This window comes from Galleria mellonella, unplaced genomic scaffold (genome assembly GCF_026898425.1).
Source record: "Galleria mellonella isolate WM207_F2 unplaced genomic scaffold, CSIRO_AGI_GalMel_v1 utg150, whole genome shotgun sequence".
In the NCBI taxonomy this organism is placed as follows: domain Eukaryota; kingdom Metazoa; phylum Arthropoda; class Insecta; order Lepidoptera; family Pyralidae; genus Galleria; species Galleria mellonella.
In genome coordinates, this window is record NW_026442002.1 from 180863 (window position 1) to 195688 (window position 14826).

A 14826-nucleotide genomic window follows, 5' to 3' on the forward strand; every position below is an offset into this window, starting at 1 on the left:
GAGGCCCCCCACTAGATGGAGTAAAGACCTCAAATGCATTGCTGGATGTCAATGGATGCAGGTGGCTCAGAACCGTTCCTTATGGCAGTCTATGAGGGAGGCCTATGTCCAGCAGTGGACGGATAGTGGCTGGAATGATGATGATGATGATGAAGATGTGAACCCTGAAAACATTACACATTTTTTTGAGCAGTTTTGTAAAAGAAGTTAAAAATCTGATGAGAAATACAATATGCAAAACTAAATATTGTAATCATTTCAAGATGGCCGCCGCTACAAGATGGCGGCTTATATAATAAAAGCTTATTGAAAACAAGCTGTGCTAGCAAGCATGTTTTAAAACATCTTTTTTATTTTTTCAGACTGGAACCAACGTACGGAAGCTCAGGGTCCGGCAGCCGAGGGCAGAGTCCCAGTAACTACGCATGAGTCCCCGCCATGCGCGGCTCATTCCATTTGTGAAGTGAATCGGTTGTCGCGATAACCAGGGACGCGGCGGCGGGACGCTGCTAGTGGTCGCCGCTCCAAGCAACCGGCGGCAACCAGGTAGGAGCGGCGAGCTGGGCGGTGGAATTAGTTGAAATCAGGCAGAAATGGCGATCTGTGATCAGCACTAGCTGCAGTCAGACGGAAATAGCGACTTGGTCATCGTAACCTAGTGCAACCAGTCAACAATAGTGCCCTGGTCACTGGAACAGCTGCATCCAGCCAGAACAAGTAGCTTGGTCGTTAGAATCATCTGCAACCAGGCGAAAACTGTAGTTTGACCGTCGCAACTACTCGCAAGCAGGCAGGTACAGTAGCTGGATTGCCGGAGCCAGCTGCAACCAGGCGGAAACGGTGACCTAATCATCTGAATTTGTGGAAACCAGTACAGTGTATACAGTCGAGAGATCGCCGGGTAGTAAGTGCAACAAAACATTCGTCGTTCAGTCGCGCGACTGTATCGACCGATCGACAATGATGGACAGGTTGCGACTAAAAGTCTCCAGCCTATACGCCGCCGCGACGAAACAGTCGCCGGACAGTTGAACAACACGGGAAATTCTCAATCGGTGTCGAGTTTGCCTCCATGATCTCAGTTGTGTGGGTGTATGTAAATTTGAATGTATGATACCATACACGTGTATGGAGCGTTACAGAGCGGTGCGGCGGTGAAGGCGCGATGTGTTACGTATATGTTTATAATATGGCTTTGCTCAGATTTCTTTTATATTGTATAAAAAATTATTACCTGCGACTTGGTCCTCGTGACCGGATTATTTTTCTTTAACGGGGATTGATCGATGAGTACAGGATGGGTAATTTTTGAGTTGCCATTGTAGTGAGAGGATTAGCTGATCTGGACACTACGTTACTGTGTCCAGCTGTCTCCTCTGAGGGAGGCTCCTTTCTTGGACCCTCTGACTAACCGGGATATAAAGTACCCTATACCCTTCTCCATCCCATATAGCACATGTATACCAAATTTCATAACAATTGGTTGAGCCGTTAAGGCATAAAGATGTAGCAAACAAACAAACTCACTTTAATACATATTAAGAATCATATTGCCATATTTAAAAAAATGGATAAACACATCGCGTCTCGCGCTCTGTACATCGATATATGTATATTATATATATATATATAATTTGTAAATAAATATAGATATTAAAATAACTCCATGTATAAAGGGTGTCCATTTTGAAAGCAATACAAAACTTATACATTCCACAATTGGGACGGATTATGAGAAATATATTAAAAAAAAAAATTCACGATTGTATAAAAGTATATTTTATAACTCAATATTATTATTATCTATGCAATACTCTTTAAATATATACTAAGTTGACATCTAATATTAAAAAAGTTCTTATTTGAAACGAATCGAATTACCACCGCTAGGGAGCGCGGCGATCGCGCGTTGCAAATGGACACTCTGCCTAGCTGTAAACGATCAAAAATTTTGTTTAGAAGCGACCAAATTACATTACTCATTCCATATATTGTAATATTGGGAAAATTGAGTTTTCCGGTCACAAGGGGGCGTGGTACTGTCATGTTATATACAGGGTGCACATTTTTCCCAAAGGAACATGGGTGTTTTTTTTTTTAATAGATAATAATCGAATGGTAATCCCACCCGCGCTATCGGTATACACCGGCGGAGCATCAGTGAGGGATGATAGGCGAGGATGAAGCAGGTCAGTTAGCCCATCGTGACGAATTCAACAAGAATTGTTCACGATGGTTTTCAGGGGGAACTACGTCGAGGTCGACCTAATAAGGCATATTGCTAGCAATGGGACTGTCAAACTCCATTGCTAACAATACCTCTCCCCTCCCAAGGAACATGGGTTAAAACATGACAAATAATTTTGAGATCTTGAGATTTTGAGATCAACAGTATGGCCAACATTGAAACCGTATAAAGGGCATATTACATGATATAAATAAGCCATTAACTGTCTACCGCTGGACGTAGCTCTCCCCCTATTGGGGACTGTTGTACAAAGTCCCCTCTGGTAATGCTGCATAGACCTGAATGTAACTGCTGAACATAGACCTCCTAGATAGACTACCATAGGAACGATCGTGAGCCGAAGGACTTGGACGCCATTTTATCCTGGTATTTGACATTGGGGGCGATTTGCCAGTAGTTGCCACGCTTAGCAGGCGCGTTGGCAACCGCAATTAGCCTTTGGTGAAGTTCTAAAAGATATGCTGCTGTCAATCCGTCAACTATTAAGTTCCCTTAGTGGCCTCTTACGACACCCACGGGAAAGGAAGTGGTGGGTTAATTAAGAAAGCTGTGTTAATATGGGAGGGCTCAAATTTTTTTTAATGACCTATGTTCCTTTGGTGAAGATGTCCAAGGCATTCCGAAGACTTTCACCAGTGGAACACTGCCTTCGAAGGATACCAATTTAATCCAATATTCCCTAATTATGATATGTCACCCTGACACTTGATAGTCAATGACCCCCCTTAAAGAGAACTAAAATAGACACTTGTTATTCGTAATAGGTTTCTAAAACTAGTATACCTTTGGAACCTTATCGTCGTCATATCAGAATTTAACTCCTTCCCCTTGGGGGGGTTTTGCCAGTAGTTGCCACGCTTGGCAGGCGGATTGGCAATCGCAGTTAAGTTTTACTAAATGTTTTAAGAGGGATCCTGCTGTCCATCCCTCGCCCTCCCTTAGTCAACCCTTACCAATATAGAGAAAAAATCCATACGCAATTTTCTCAAATTTCCCTTTATTTCCATATGCAATTAATAAAATAATTGCGATAATAAAATCTTTTGCAGAATTGTCGAAAGAAACTCATTAACAAAATGACTCCTGAAAGGTATACCAGTTGTCGAATTTCCATAGAAAGGAGTCGTTTACATTTGTGGCAAATTAACGGAAATATTAACTAGGTATGTTTTATATTCCTATTACGAAACACTAAAGTCTTTATTTCAGTTCTCTAGAGTCAAAAGATATCGCGGCTCAGTCCCACTCGTTGGTTGACGTCGATCAATGAGGTCAAGCAACGAAACCCTCGGATGGGTGACCGTTTTGTGGCTTGCTGATTTTGAGTGTGGTAGCCTAGTAGACGATTATTTCAACACCATAACACTGGAATACTTAATATGGGTTTTTGAAATATATTCATAAATAATATGGCAAGCTATTTATTACTTAGAATTCAAGTTTTTGATAGCCATTTCTCGGATTAATAGCTTTCGGTGTCCGAATCTGGACAACGAAGACCTATCTTTAATAGAAGCAGTAAACTTGGCTACGACGTTCAAACAGTCACAAGCGGCGTCCAATCACTTTAAATGAAGCGTTCAAATAAAACGAATTAACGGCTACCCGGCACGACCGGGTTGAGTAAACCCGCCTGTGACGGTCATGTGTCAGGAAGCGAAATTGATTCACTTATAACTTACAGTTGACGTAATTTATTTCAAAATATGCTGTCCAATTGACAATTCACTAAATGTACTCGTAGGTGATTTTGGGAAGCTGAGGTTAAATTTGTTAAGTCGACTTTGAGCGGATTTAACTCTCGGAAAGTCTCAAAGTTTTTGTGAATCGCTTATATTAATAGTAAATATTTTACACTTAGATACTGTTACTGGTTTAACGGTGGCGCCCTCTACTGTCAATATTTTTTAAGCCACCTTCATTGTATAAGAAGACCTCTGTTGCGGCTTACCGAGCGACTTTTTTTACGTGCCTTCCGGTGTACGGAGCGAGGGACAGTCATTTTTAAATAATCCAAACAGGATTTAGAAAAAATTGAATATACAACCGTAGTTAGGCTTTGCCCGATCAAACTGACAGTGTGGGGGTGTCGCCCTCTAGTGCTAGTTTCTAGGCCACCTTCGTTTGTACGAAACTATTACAGTTTTAATGTAATCAGCTAGTAACAAGAGTCAATTTCGTATGTTCTGACATGTGACCCAGTGACGTCACCGGCGCCGCGGAGTCGAAGACTGAACAACTAGTTGTGTTACATTTTAAAGTCATTTCCTATTCATAAAAACGTCAAACCTTCAATAAGTGTATCATCACGCTAAGTCGCGGATTTATGGAACTGTAACAGGTTATGGGCCCAGATATGAAGCACCATTTTTTTTTTTATTATTTCTGCTTCAACTAGCAACCAAATCATTATCTCAAAGATCATCCGACATTTGACCATTGAGCGGACGTAGATGATGTCCTTTTTTCCACCTTCAATATCCAGAGAATAGTCTCTCACCCTTACTTTGTCCACCGCATATTTTGCACGCTCTTAAGACGGACGACAAATTTTTGTTTCATTTATAAATGCATTCATTACAAACAATGGTTTGTAATGATGAATTAATAATTAATTTATTTATCTTTTTTTTTTTATACAACTTAGAATGGCAAACAAGCTGACGGCCCACCTGATGGGAAATGGTAACCGTCGCCTATATACATGAGCAGTACCATGCACATAACAGAGTATATCGTTTCGCACATGATTACCCCCCCCCCCCCATATCTATCTATCTGTAACACGTAGCTATTGGTCGTGTAATTCCAAAAGACACTACCCTAGCTCGAGGAGTAGACAGTCCACGGCACAAATCACAGGAATATCGCAGATTTGACGTTTTTATGAATACGTTAAACAACGTATAGTGTGCGATCGTCCGGCGTGTAAATAGAAGTTAATTGCCCATTTTTATAGTTTATTCCATGGTATAAGTTGCAAATTATAGTTTAAAATAGTGAAGTCCCATCAAGAGGTATCGATTCGAGTCGTCTACAAAGTTCTAACTTGGCGGTAAGTCGAAATTTACCATTTTTCTGTAGAGCAAAATGATTTGAATTCAATTTGCTGCATTTTTTTTTAATGGATGATAATGGAATGGTAGCCCCGCCTGAGATAATGGTATTCGCTGACGGGGCACCAGTGAGGGATGATAGGTGGGGATGAAAAACCAGATCAGACCAGTTTCTCTATTAGGTCGACTTTGTGGCCCATTGTGGAAGTCGATCTAACAGAGTATATTGCTAGCAATGGAATTAGTATTTCGCCTTTCTCCTCATCCTCGCCCTTAGCGTTTGTAACTATCTAACCCTAACTTAGCACATACAGAATTTTTTTATGTATGATTCACATGGGCGAAGTATCAGGATACAGCTAGTCTTCGAATAAAAGTCCAATGTGAAAACTGGGGGAAAATACATAAGCGAAGTTAGAATTTTACGACGAAACTATTTCTTGTAGCATTTAATTCTTTGATTTCCTTTGACTCACAGCGCCTCTCTGAATTAAAAAAAAAACGCACTTTCATTTGCTAATCTAAAGACGGTGGGCAATTTACGTTTATCAAATAAAATAGATGCATTTCCAATTTTATCAATAATTTATTAGTATTTAAAGTTTTAATCGTTATAATTATTGTAATTAATTAATATAAGCAAATAATTATTAAAAATGTCTGAACAATAATGAAATATTATTTTTAAATATGTATATAAGTCTTGAAATTGTCTTTATTTATAAATAAATGCTCAAATATATACATGTAAAATTAATTTGATTAATTTGTCGAAATATGTTTTCGCGCCTTTATGAACTTACGTCAAAGTTGACAGAGATTATTTTACGTTTCCCGCCATTTTATCTGTCAAGCATTTCAGTCTAGTCCCGGCCGGCTGACCGCACACGCGTCGCATTAAAACCAATACATAATAATTATAAATTTTAAGTAAACATGTACGGATATACAAGAAATAATTATGTAATAAAATTTATTGAAAATCATCGAGTGTGTACGATTTTTCTATTAATATAACGTTAAGGCAAAGGAATTCCACCTATACTGCCATGTCTGTCGTTTGTAAATAAAAATAATTATATAATATGAATTTAGTGGTTGGACGGACAGGGCTGGTATGCCACACTGGTAGCAACTCTGCTAGTAATTTAAAAAGGAAATAATGGATTCGAAGTTATTTCAATTAGCATTAATACATGATTTTATTTTAATATTTTTTAAAAATCGAACATCGGTCGAATGCATCGAATTCCATTGCTCATTCAAAAAAAAAAAAACAAACCACATTCGGCGATTTCCAATAAGACGATCCTAGTGTGTAAAGTATTGGAGGAGCGGCCGCGGGGCGCGCTTGTATATTGATTTTTAATGGTTCAGAATTTTTATCTGTTGAATTTTGTTATCTGCGGCGGCGACCGGTTGGAAATAAAGCATGGTGCGTGTAGCAAATCACTAGAACCATAGACAATTGACAAACCATAACCTATGAGGTCGCATGAAACGTAATTTTTATAAGCGGTGCGTTCATAACGGAGTGCAGCAACGTCACTACTGGCTGTCAATTTTCAAAAACAATTGAAATGTTTTCGAGATTTCGGATTGTTTAAAAAGTGTTCCGGTAACGAAATAAATTGTTAATAACGAAGTAATATTCTTTATATATATATATATATATATATATATATATATATATATATATATATATATATATATATATATATATATATATATATATATATATATATATATATAATTGTAAATTTGGATTTTGATAGCGGACATTCAGAAGAGGAACTTTTTAAAAAACAATCGGAAACATTAAATTGTTCATGAACGTTGCAACGTTGTGAAAGTTATTTATTTATTTGTAAAAGGCAAACCAAGGCGTATTTATAAAAAAAAATGCAAGATAACCACAATGAAGCCACTTATAAGTTCTCACCAGTAGACCAATTCAACGAAATTTGACAGCTAAGGATGGTCTTGACCGCCATTTTGAAAATCTCAGTATTTTTTTTTATAGTAGAAACTGACAAAATGTATTCCGTTGCGTGCATCTTGAGTTTTGTTATCACTACTCGAACTGAACGCATAAATTTTGTGTTTTCAACCGATTTGGAAAAGAAAGAGGTTCTCAAGTAAGATTGTATTTTTTTTTAATACTTGTTACCTCATAACTAGGTCAGTTTTAAACTGATTTGAAAAATGCGATTGTTTTTATTTGAAAAAATATGTTTTTAATTGAAAAAATATGTTTTTAATTGAAAAAAATATGTTTTTATATATATACTACAGAGGTCATACAGACCTCATAGGAATTTTATCAAAATGGCTTCACTGGTTTAGTTTTATTAAATCAAAACAGGTTTTTTTTTATCAAGTTTTTTGTTTATTTCATACAATATTTATTCCTAATTGTTTTAAAAAACTATACATGTAAAGTCAAAGCTGTATCTGTGTCCCGCCTTACCTTTGTATAGATTTTATTTATTTGTATCTAGCAAGAATAGTTACATGTCAAATTAAATAGTAGCACAGTAAACGAGAGTTGATCGATATTGTTTAATGAAATAACGCGAACGTTCCAGCCGGCGTCGCATCTCGCGTTGTGTTTAGACGTTTCTGTAACAAGCTGCGTATTTGTTATACATACATACATACATACAATCGACACTACTTAAAATAATATATCTTTCGAATTAATTAAATCACATATTAATTATTTACTTAATTAATTGTTTTTTTTTTTTTGTTTACTGGAGTCCATATCACTGGTTATTTGATTATTTTTTTTTTAATGGGTGATAATGTAATGGTAACCCCACCCGCAGTAACGGTGTACACCGGCGGGGCACCAGTGAGGGATGATATGTGAGGATGAAGCAGGTCAGTTAGCCCATCGTGACGAATTCAACAAGAATTGTTCACAATGGTTTCCAGGGGGAACCACGTGGAAGTTGATCTAATAAGGCATATTGCTAGCAATGGGGCTGTCAAACTCCATTGCTAACAATCCCTTTCCCTCCTGGTTATTTGATTAGAATTATTTTAATGGCGTGAATTTACTGGGTACAGAGGAATAACACCCGAGTCCTCAGGAATGGCAACGCACGGGGGGGTATCATGGGCGAAACAGTATACTCTGTTATGTCCATAGTACTGCTCATGTCTATAGGCGACGGTTACCACTTTCCATCAGGTGGGCCGTCAGCTTGTTTGCCATTCTAAGTTGTATAAAAAAAATATTTTGTTTAATTCCGTTACGATTAGTGCGCGTGCGACTGGCAACACTTAAGGATTGATTACTATTATTATCTGTAGAAGTTCTACGACCTTTCCTATCATTTTTCAAACACAAAAAACGAGTTCCACCTCTAAACGAGGCAATAAATACCTTTAAAGGTGTAACACGTGTCGCGATATATGCGTCGACTGAATAACGGTCAGAGATTAATGTTGAAGGTTATATTAAGGTTCCTTCAAGGTCGGCAACGTGCACGTGACACGCCTAGTGTTGCAGGCGTCCATAGGCTACAGTGACCGTTTACGATCAGACGGGCTGTATGCTTGACCATTTTTGTGGTATAAAAATGGTCAACCCTCAAATGTTGACAGTCGTTTAATGGTGGCGGAATTAAACAAAATAATTTCAATTCATTCCATAAGGTTACAATAGTAAACTTATTATAAATACAAACAATTACAAGAAAATATCACAGTGAGGCAACAATAGTCGATTTAATAGCATTTATGTATCTATATATACGTGGTCCCTGTTGCGTGTTGATAGAGCGAGACGGCAACGTTCGCCGTCTTGTTCTACCTCGTGTGAGCTCCCACGTAAACCTTTACTACTTAATGGACACTTGTATCTACTTAAATATAAATTTAAAATATTGATGACATGTTTTTTTTTTAAGTTCACTAAGTTTCGATTGTCATATTCGAGTAGTGTGGACGTTCCACCGCACGCGATGTATACCGAGTACGCGGCTTGTGGGTGTGTGCGCGTGCGCAGGCGGCGCCGCCGCGGGCGCCGCGCTCGTTGTTACAAAATTTATTATGTATAAATAAAATATTTATTCACATACTGTATTTCATTTGTATCGAAACATGGTCCTGCAGGGATTTTTTTATACCACTGAGGTGGCAAACGAGCATACGTCCCACCTGATGGTAAGCGGTTACCGTAGCCTATGAACGCCTGCAATACCAGAGGTATAACGCGCGTGTCAAAATTAAATATTAAATAACTGTAGGGTAATAGATTTATAAAGTAATTTAATTACGTAATTGTAACTTTACACGGTATATGATATATTATTTAGCAATACAAAGGTTGTAAAGCTCTTGGTAATAAATAGAAATGAAGCACAAGTTCTCACAGTTCATTTAATTTAGATATCATACTATTAAATTGTATATTTACTTATTTTACTTTGTATTTGATATATAACAAATAATATAATATAAATACCCAACTTCTGTTAATCCATTCACACTTATTTAACTATAGCTTCTTTAGGACTTTCATCAACAATAATTGTGATATATTTTATACAATAACCACGTGGTTTACTATACTTGTTCACTCTTGATACGTCAGGGAGCTCCGCTCTGTTCAACGGTTGGACAAGAAGTGTCTCCCCACCCGAATAACAATCTTTTATATCTACAGAACCGAATTCGAGTGAACAAGTCAGCGAGACCACGTGTTCTTACAATTTCATTACTTTTTATTCAAGTATCATGACAATAAATAATTATAAAATCAATTAAAATATAAATTAGTGTTCTATATACATTACAAGAATAATTTATTAACAAATTTGGTATAATAACAATTTTAACGTTTTATTATATTTAAAGTAGTTAGTCTGATTTTTATTAATAAATGTAGGTACACATTTTAACACAAGATGTTTAAGAAAATTAATATAATTTAAAATAAATATCTAACACATGCATTGCCGACCCTGAAGAAACCTCTTTATCCCCCTTTTGAAGAACCCCATGCTGTAGTCTCTTGGCAGGGAGCCGATTCCAAAACCTGAATGTTCGAATACTTCAGCTGTGAAGAGGGGTATGCTCGGAGTTGCTTTTTTTTTAATGGATGATAATAGAATGGTAACCCCGCCTGCGCTAACGGTACACTGAGGGGGTACCAGTGAGGGATGATTGGTAAAAATGAAAAGGCAGGTCAGTTAGATCATCGTGAGGAATTCCGCTAGAATTAACGTTAAGGTAAGGGTATTTGTTAGATTTCATTGCATCGACATAACAGAGTATACTATTTCGCCCATGATTTGCCATTCCTGAGGACTTTATTTGCTCTTTAAATCAAAACGTAGCCATGCAAGCATAGCTGCTTTTTGGAAGAAATACGAGTGGAATAGAGGTACCCATGCAGTACACAGGGCCGGATTAGCCATGCCAGGGCCACAACGCAATGCGCGTCTCATTTATATATATATATATATATATACTATGTATAGAACTAGAAATATTACGAAATATATTCAAATATGATGAAATATAAAAAAAACAACGATGTTTTCATTAATTTTATATACATTTTATTTGTACAAATGTTGACATGTTGTAGGTTGGACTCCCTTTTTCAAGCTTAGCCTCTTATTTGGGCCGTTGTGCGTATGAATTATGACATGTTATTTTTATTAAAAAATATGCTGAAAATAAAAATTAGCGATGTGCGGGGTCCTAGCCCAGCGGACTGCTAGGCAGTTGCCTACACTGCGCCTACTGGATATTCCAGCCCCGTCTGTACAGTAGCTTTCTAGTTGATCAATCCTGATAAGGATTTTGAGATACTACTCCATTTATTTTATTAGAGGGAGACTGTACAAAAGTCGATTGCTTGGGTACCTCTGTCCCATTCGTGTTTCTACCGTGAAGCAGTTGTGTTTGCATGGCTGTGTTTCGGTTTGAAGGGTGGGATATGGCAGTGAATTTACAGGGTATAGAGGAATAACACATCAGTCGTAAGTCCTCAGGTATGGCAACACATGGTATCATGGCTGAAACAGTATACTCTGTTATGTCCACGGTACTGCTCATGTCTATAGGCGACGGTTACCACTTTCCATCAGGTGGGCCGTCAGCTTGTTTACCATTCTAAGTTGTATAAAAAAAATGATTTTGTGATGAATAAAAAGTGTTGTCCTGGTAGACGAATATTTTTAATGAGAATTAACATTTTCTATTATTTTTTGGTCACCATGGCAACGCGTGCCTTTCTCAGTCGCCAGTATTATTATCTACTTATTTTATCTAAATAATTGAACTAAACAACGCTCTATATATATACATATATATATATATGGATATTGCGTTGACACTTGTTCGGTGGACGCCTGGCAGAGCGCCCGTGAGCGCCTCCTCCACTAATTCAAGTGAAGCTGATGTTCAAGTCAAACTGATAGCCTTCCGGAAGCCGTGCTTGACGTGTTCGGTACAAATAAGTGTTCTCCTGTCCATCATTGAGAGGCTGCTACTCCAAACTGGTAGTGGATCGCCGTGCGTGTTTACCAGCAGTGCTTCGTACATCCGTGGTGAACGTGAGCCTTAAGGTTGGTGGAGCTTATATTACTAATCTGGACGAGGACCTACACCCATTCAATCCATATATACATACAGTCCACATATCGATTCAAACTGGTGACCTCTAGCTACCTCAGTGCAACAATCGCACAATGTTTGTATGTAGGGGGGAAAGGGATTGTTAGTAATGGAGACTGAGAATCCCATTGCTAGCAATATACCCAACCAGGTCGACCTCCTCGCGGTTGCCCCTGGAAACTATCATGGTTAATTCCTTATGAATTCATCATGATGGGCTAACTGGCCTGTTTTCATTCTCATCTATCACCCTTCACTGGTGCTCCGCCAGCGTATCCCGTTAGCGCAGGCGGGGTTACCATACCATTTTCACCCATCAAAAAAAAAAAAAATTTTGTATGTACACAATGGACATATTATAGTGGGATATTTAACACTAGTACCGATTCTATTTAAATAAAACCATTCAAATATTAGATGCAATACTTTATTTCGATAATTACAATACGCGTTACAGCACCAGCCCCCCCTCCCCCTCGCCCTCGCCCCTCACACACACAAGCACATGTACATACATACACAATTTACATACATTTACAGTACACGCCATACAAGTCGTCGGATCGTACAACACAATACGACAGCGACAGTCAGCATTGTAAAAATATAATTATTAATAAAACAATGAATAAGGTACTATAAATTAAAAAAAAAATTAAAAATCATAGACAAAACGTAAAAAAAAAATAATTAAAAAAAGTACAATTTTTTTTTTTTTTTTAATAAAAAATTATCGACTAATTGTTATGTCATTACTTGAGCCATGTTTCTGCCCAAAAATGTCCAATTTGGGACCAGATTTCAGTGTCACTCTGTATGTATTTGTAAATGCTAATACGATATCGGAACATTTTAAAGTATGACTCTAAAACATTGTACAATTTTAAAGGAAAATAAATAAAACTTTTGGACCTTCGCGCTGTACATTTTATGTTCTACACGGCCGGTGTAATCTGGTCGAAACCTCAAAATAAATAATTAACTAAATAGCTAACTATTAATCGAATGATCGCGTTAACTCCTGTCTTTTACAAAACATAGATAAAATGTCTCAAACACTTCAAAATAAATTTAATTTTTTACAGAAAAAAAACCAAATTTTTAATAATAAGAGACCAAAACAAAATAAAACCCTATCGCTAAATAAAAAGCACCATAATAAAATTTTTTAATATTTTTTTACAATTTAAAATATTATATGAAATATCATTTATCAACAATAAAATGCAATTGGTAAATGCAAAATTAGAAATCGGGGGAGGGATTCGCTTTTCGCGACTAACAAGCGGCCTACGATACGAGCGGGACGCACTCAGGGCGGCCGCGGGCGCGGGGACAGCCATATATTTTAATTCAACATTTTAAATTGCAAATTTTCACTAACACTTGCATTGTTGATTTAAACTGTTTTGTACTACTATAAGTCACCATACGGCCCGCCGAATGGTAACCGGTTGCCCTAACCGTCTGTAACACCAGTCACATTAAACAAGAAGCAAATTTAAGGCGTAAGTATACGAGCACAGCAGATTTTGTGCCAAATATTTACGGCAAATTATTATAATCGGCCCCCGACGTCCCCTGAGTACGGCCCCGCAACCTTAACACGAGTAATTGCCATAAACTATACAGTGTCTCAACACGAAACGACAGCTTTAACGAATAGACTATATTCAGAACTTAATCAATTAAGATACAGCTTAAGGATATGTGGAAAGAACAAGATGTGAGCGTCCAATGAGATTCCTTGATAAGTACCCTGAGGTTTTCTTGGCGAGGACCCCAATATTTTCTCACTGAGTACCCTAATTGCTGCTTAGTGAGAACCCAACAGGTATCGCTCTGATGATTCCAAGGTATTTTTCACTGAGTTTCTTGAATTTTCTTGACAAGGACCCTAGGGATTTCCTATTAAGGAGAGTAGACTAGCAGATGGAAGGATACGAGGCGAATACCTCTATTTATATGCAAACTAATTTGTAACCGAATTATGAATAATCTATTATACACTATAGTACACTATGATTTGGTTTGCATTTACAACAAGCGATCTCCGAGGATATACCGCTAGAACTAACATGTTTTTAGTCGATATTTAAGTAAAGCTATTTTTGTTAGTCAATATATAACATATTTTTTTTATTATTATACTGGAGTGATTTTTCTCGATGAGAACCCCAGATATTTCTCGTAAAGGACCCTTTTTTTCTAGATAAAGATTCGTTAAAGATTCCTTTCTAAGAGCTCCTGCATTTTCTCAATAGTAACCCTAGTATTTTCTTAATCATAACCCTAGAGATATCATACCCTCTGAGGATTGTAGCTATTTCTCACTGATATACCTTGATAACTTACAGTTTTTTTGTTGTTTATGGCTGAGAAACCTATTTTTTTTAAGAACCCTAGAAAGATAAGTGTGAGAATTATGATATTTTTTAACTGAGATTCCTTGATAAAGAACTTGATAATATCTTGTTGAATACATCGACGGTTACTCAATGGGGACCCTAGTAATTTCTTCAACAGAACCCTAGAGCTATCGCTTTAAACAAAACATTTCTCATTGAGATTCCTTACTCAGGAAAATTAACACTTTTTCGCCGAGTACCCTAGAGATTGAGAACCCTACAGATGCTCCTCTGAGATTTCTGGACAAAGAGCTTACGGATCCACTGCAGGATATTTCAGTACCCAGACAATTTCTCGCTTACGCTTTCATTAATATCTCCTAGAGGTCTGTCTCTGACGCTTCTGTTTCCAGCCAGTGTCGTTCGCGACGCCGCCGACGGCTTGACTCGCTCTGTAAAGTAACAATAATTAAGACTGTATAGAAACTGTCACGAGAGGGCGACACTAGTACGAGTTATTATATTTATAACTGGC

The 14826-nt window shown here is 37.5% G+C and overlaps 2 protein-coding genes across 17 annotated transcripts in view; one reads left to right on the top strand and one right to left on the bottom strand.

Moving 5' to 3' along the window:
• Positions 1 to 6290, top strand: part of LOC113509493 (BTB/POZ domain-containing protein 7) — a 47770-nt gene extending 41480 nt beyond the window's left edge. The window contains exon 31 of the mRNA XM_052892071.1: positions 363 to 6290. Within this exon, the coding sequence (XP_052748031.1) occupies positions 363 to 429 (67 nt within the window). The 3' untranslated portion in view covers positions 430 to 6290. The remainder of the gene's footprint in view (positions 1 to 362) is intronic.
• A 6108-nt stretch (positions 6291 to 12398) lies between these two features.
• LOC113509856 (colorectal mutant cancer protein) overlaps positions 12399 to 14826 on the bottom strand; it is a 40435-nt gene continuing 38007 nt past the window's right edge. For 13 of the 16 annotated variants that reach the window (XM_052892165.1, XM_052892161.1, XM_052892164.1 and 10 more), the window contains exon 15: positions 12402 to 14743. In XM_052892165.1, the coding sequence (XP_052748125.1) occupies positions 14672 to 14743 (72 nt within the window). In that variant the 3' untranslated portion in view covers positions 12402 to 14671. Of the gene's footprint in view, positions 14744 to 14826 lie in introns of all 16 variants that reach the window. The other 3 variants (XM_052892168.1, XM_052892167.1, XM_052892166.1) reach the window with 3 other exon arrangements.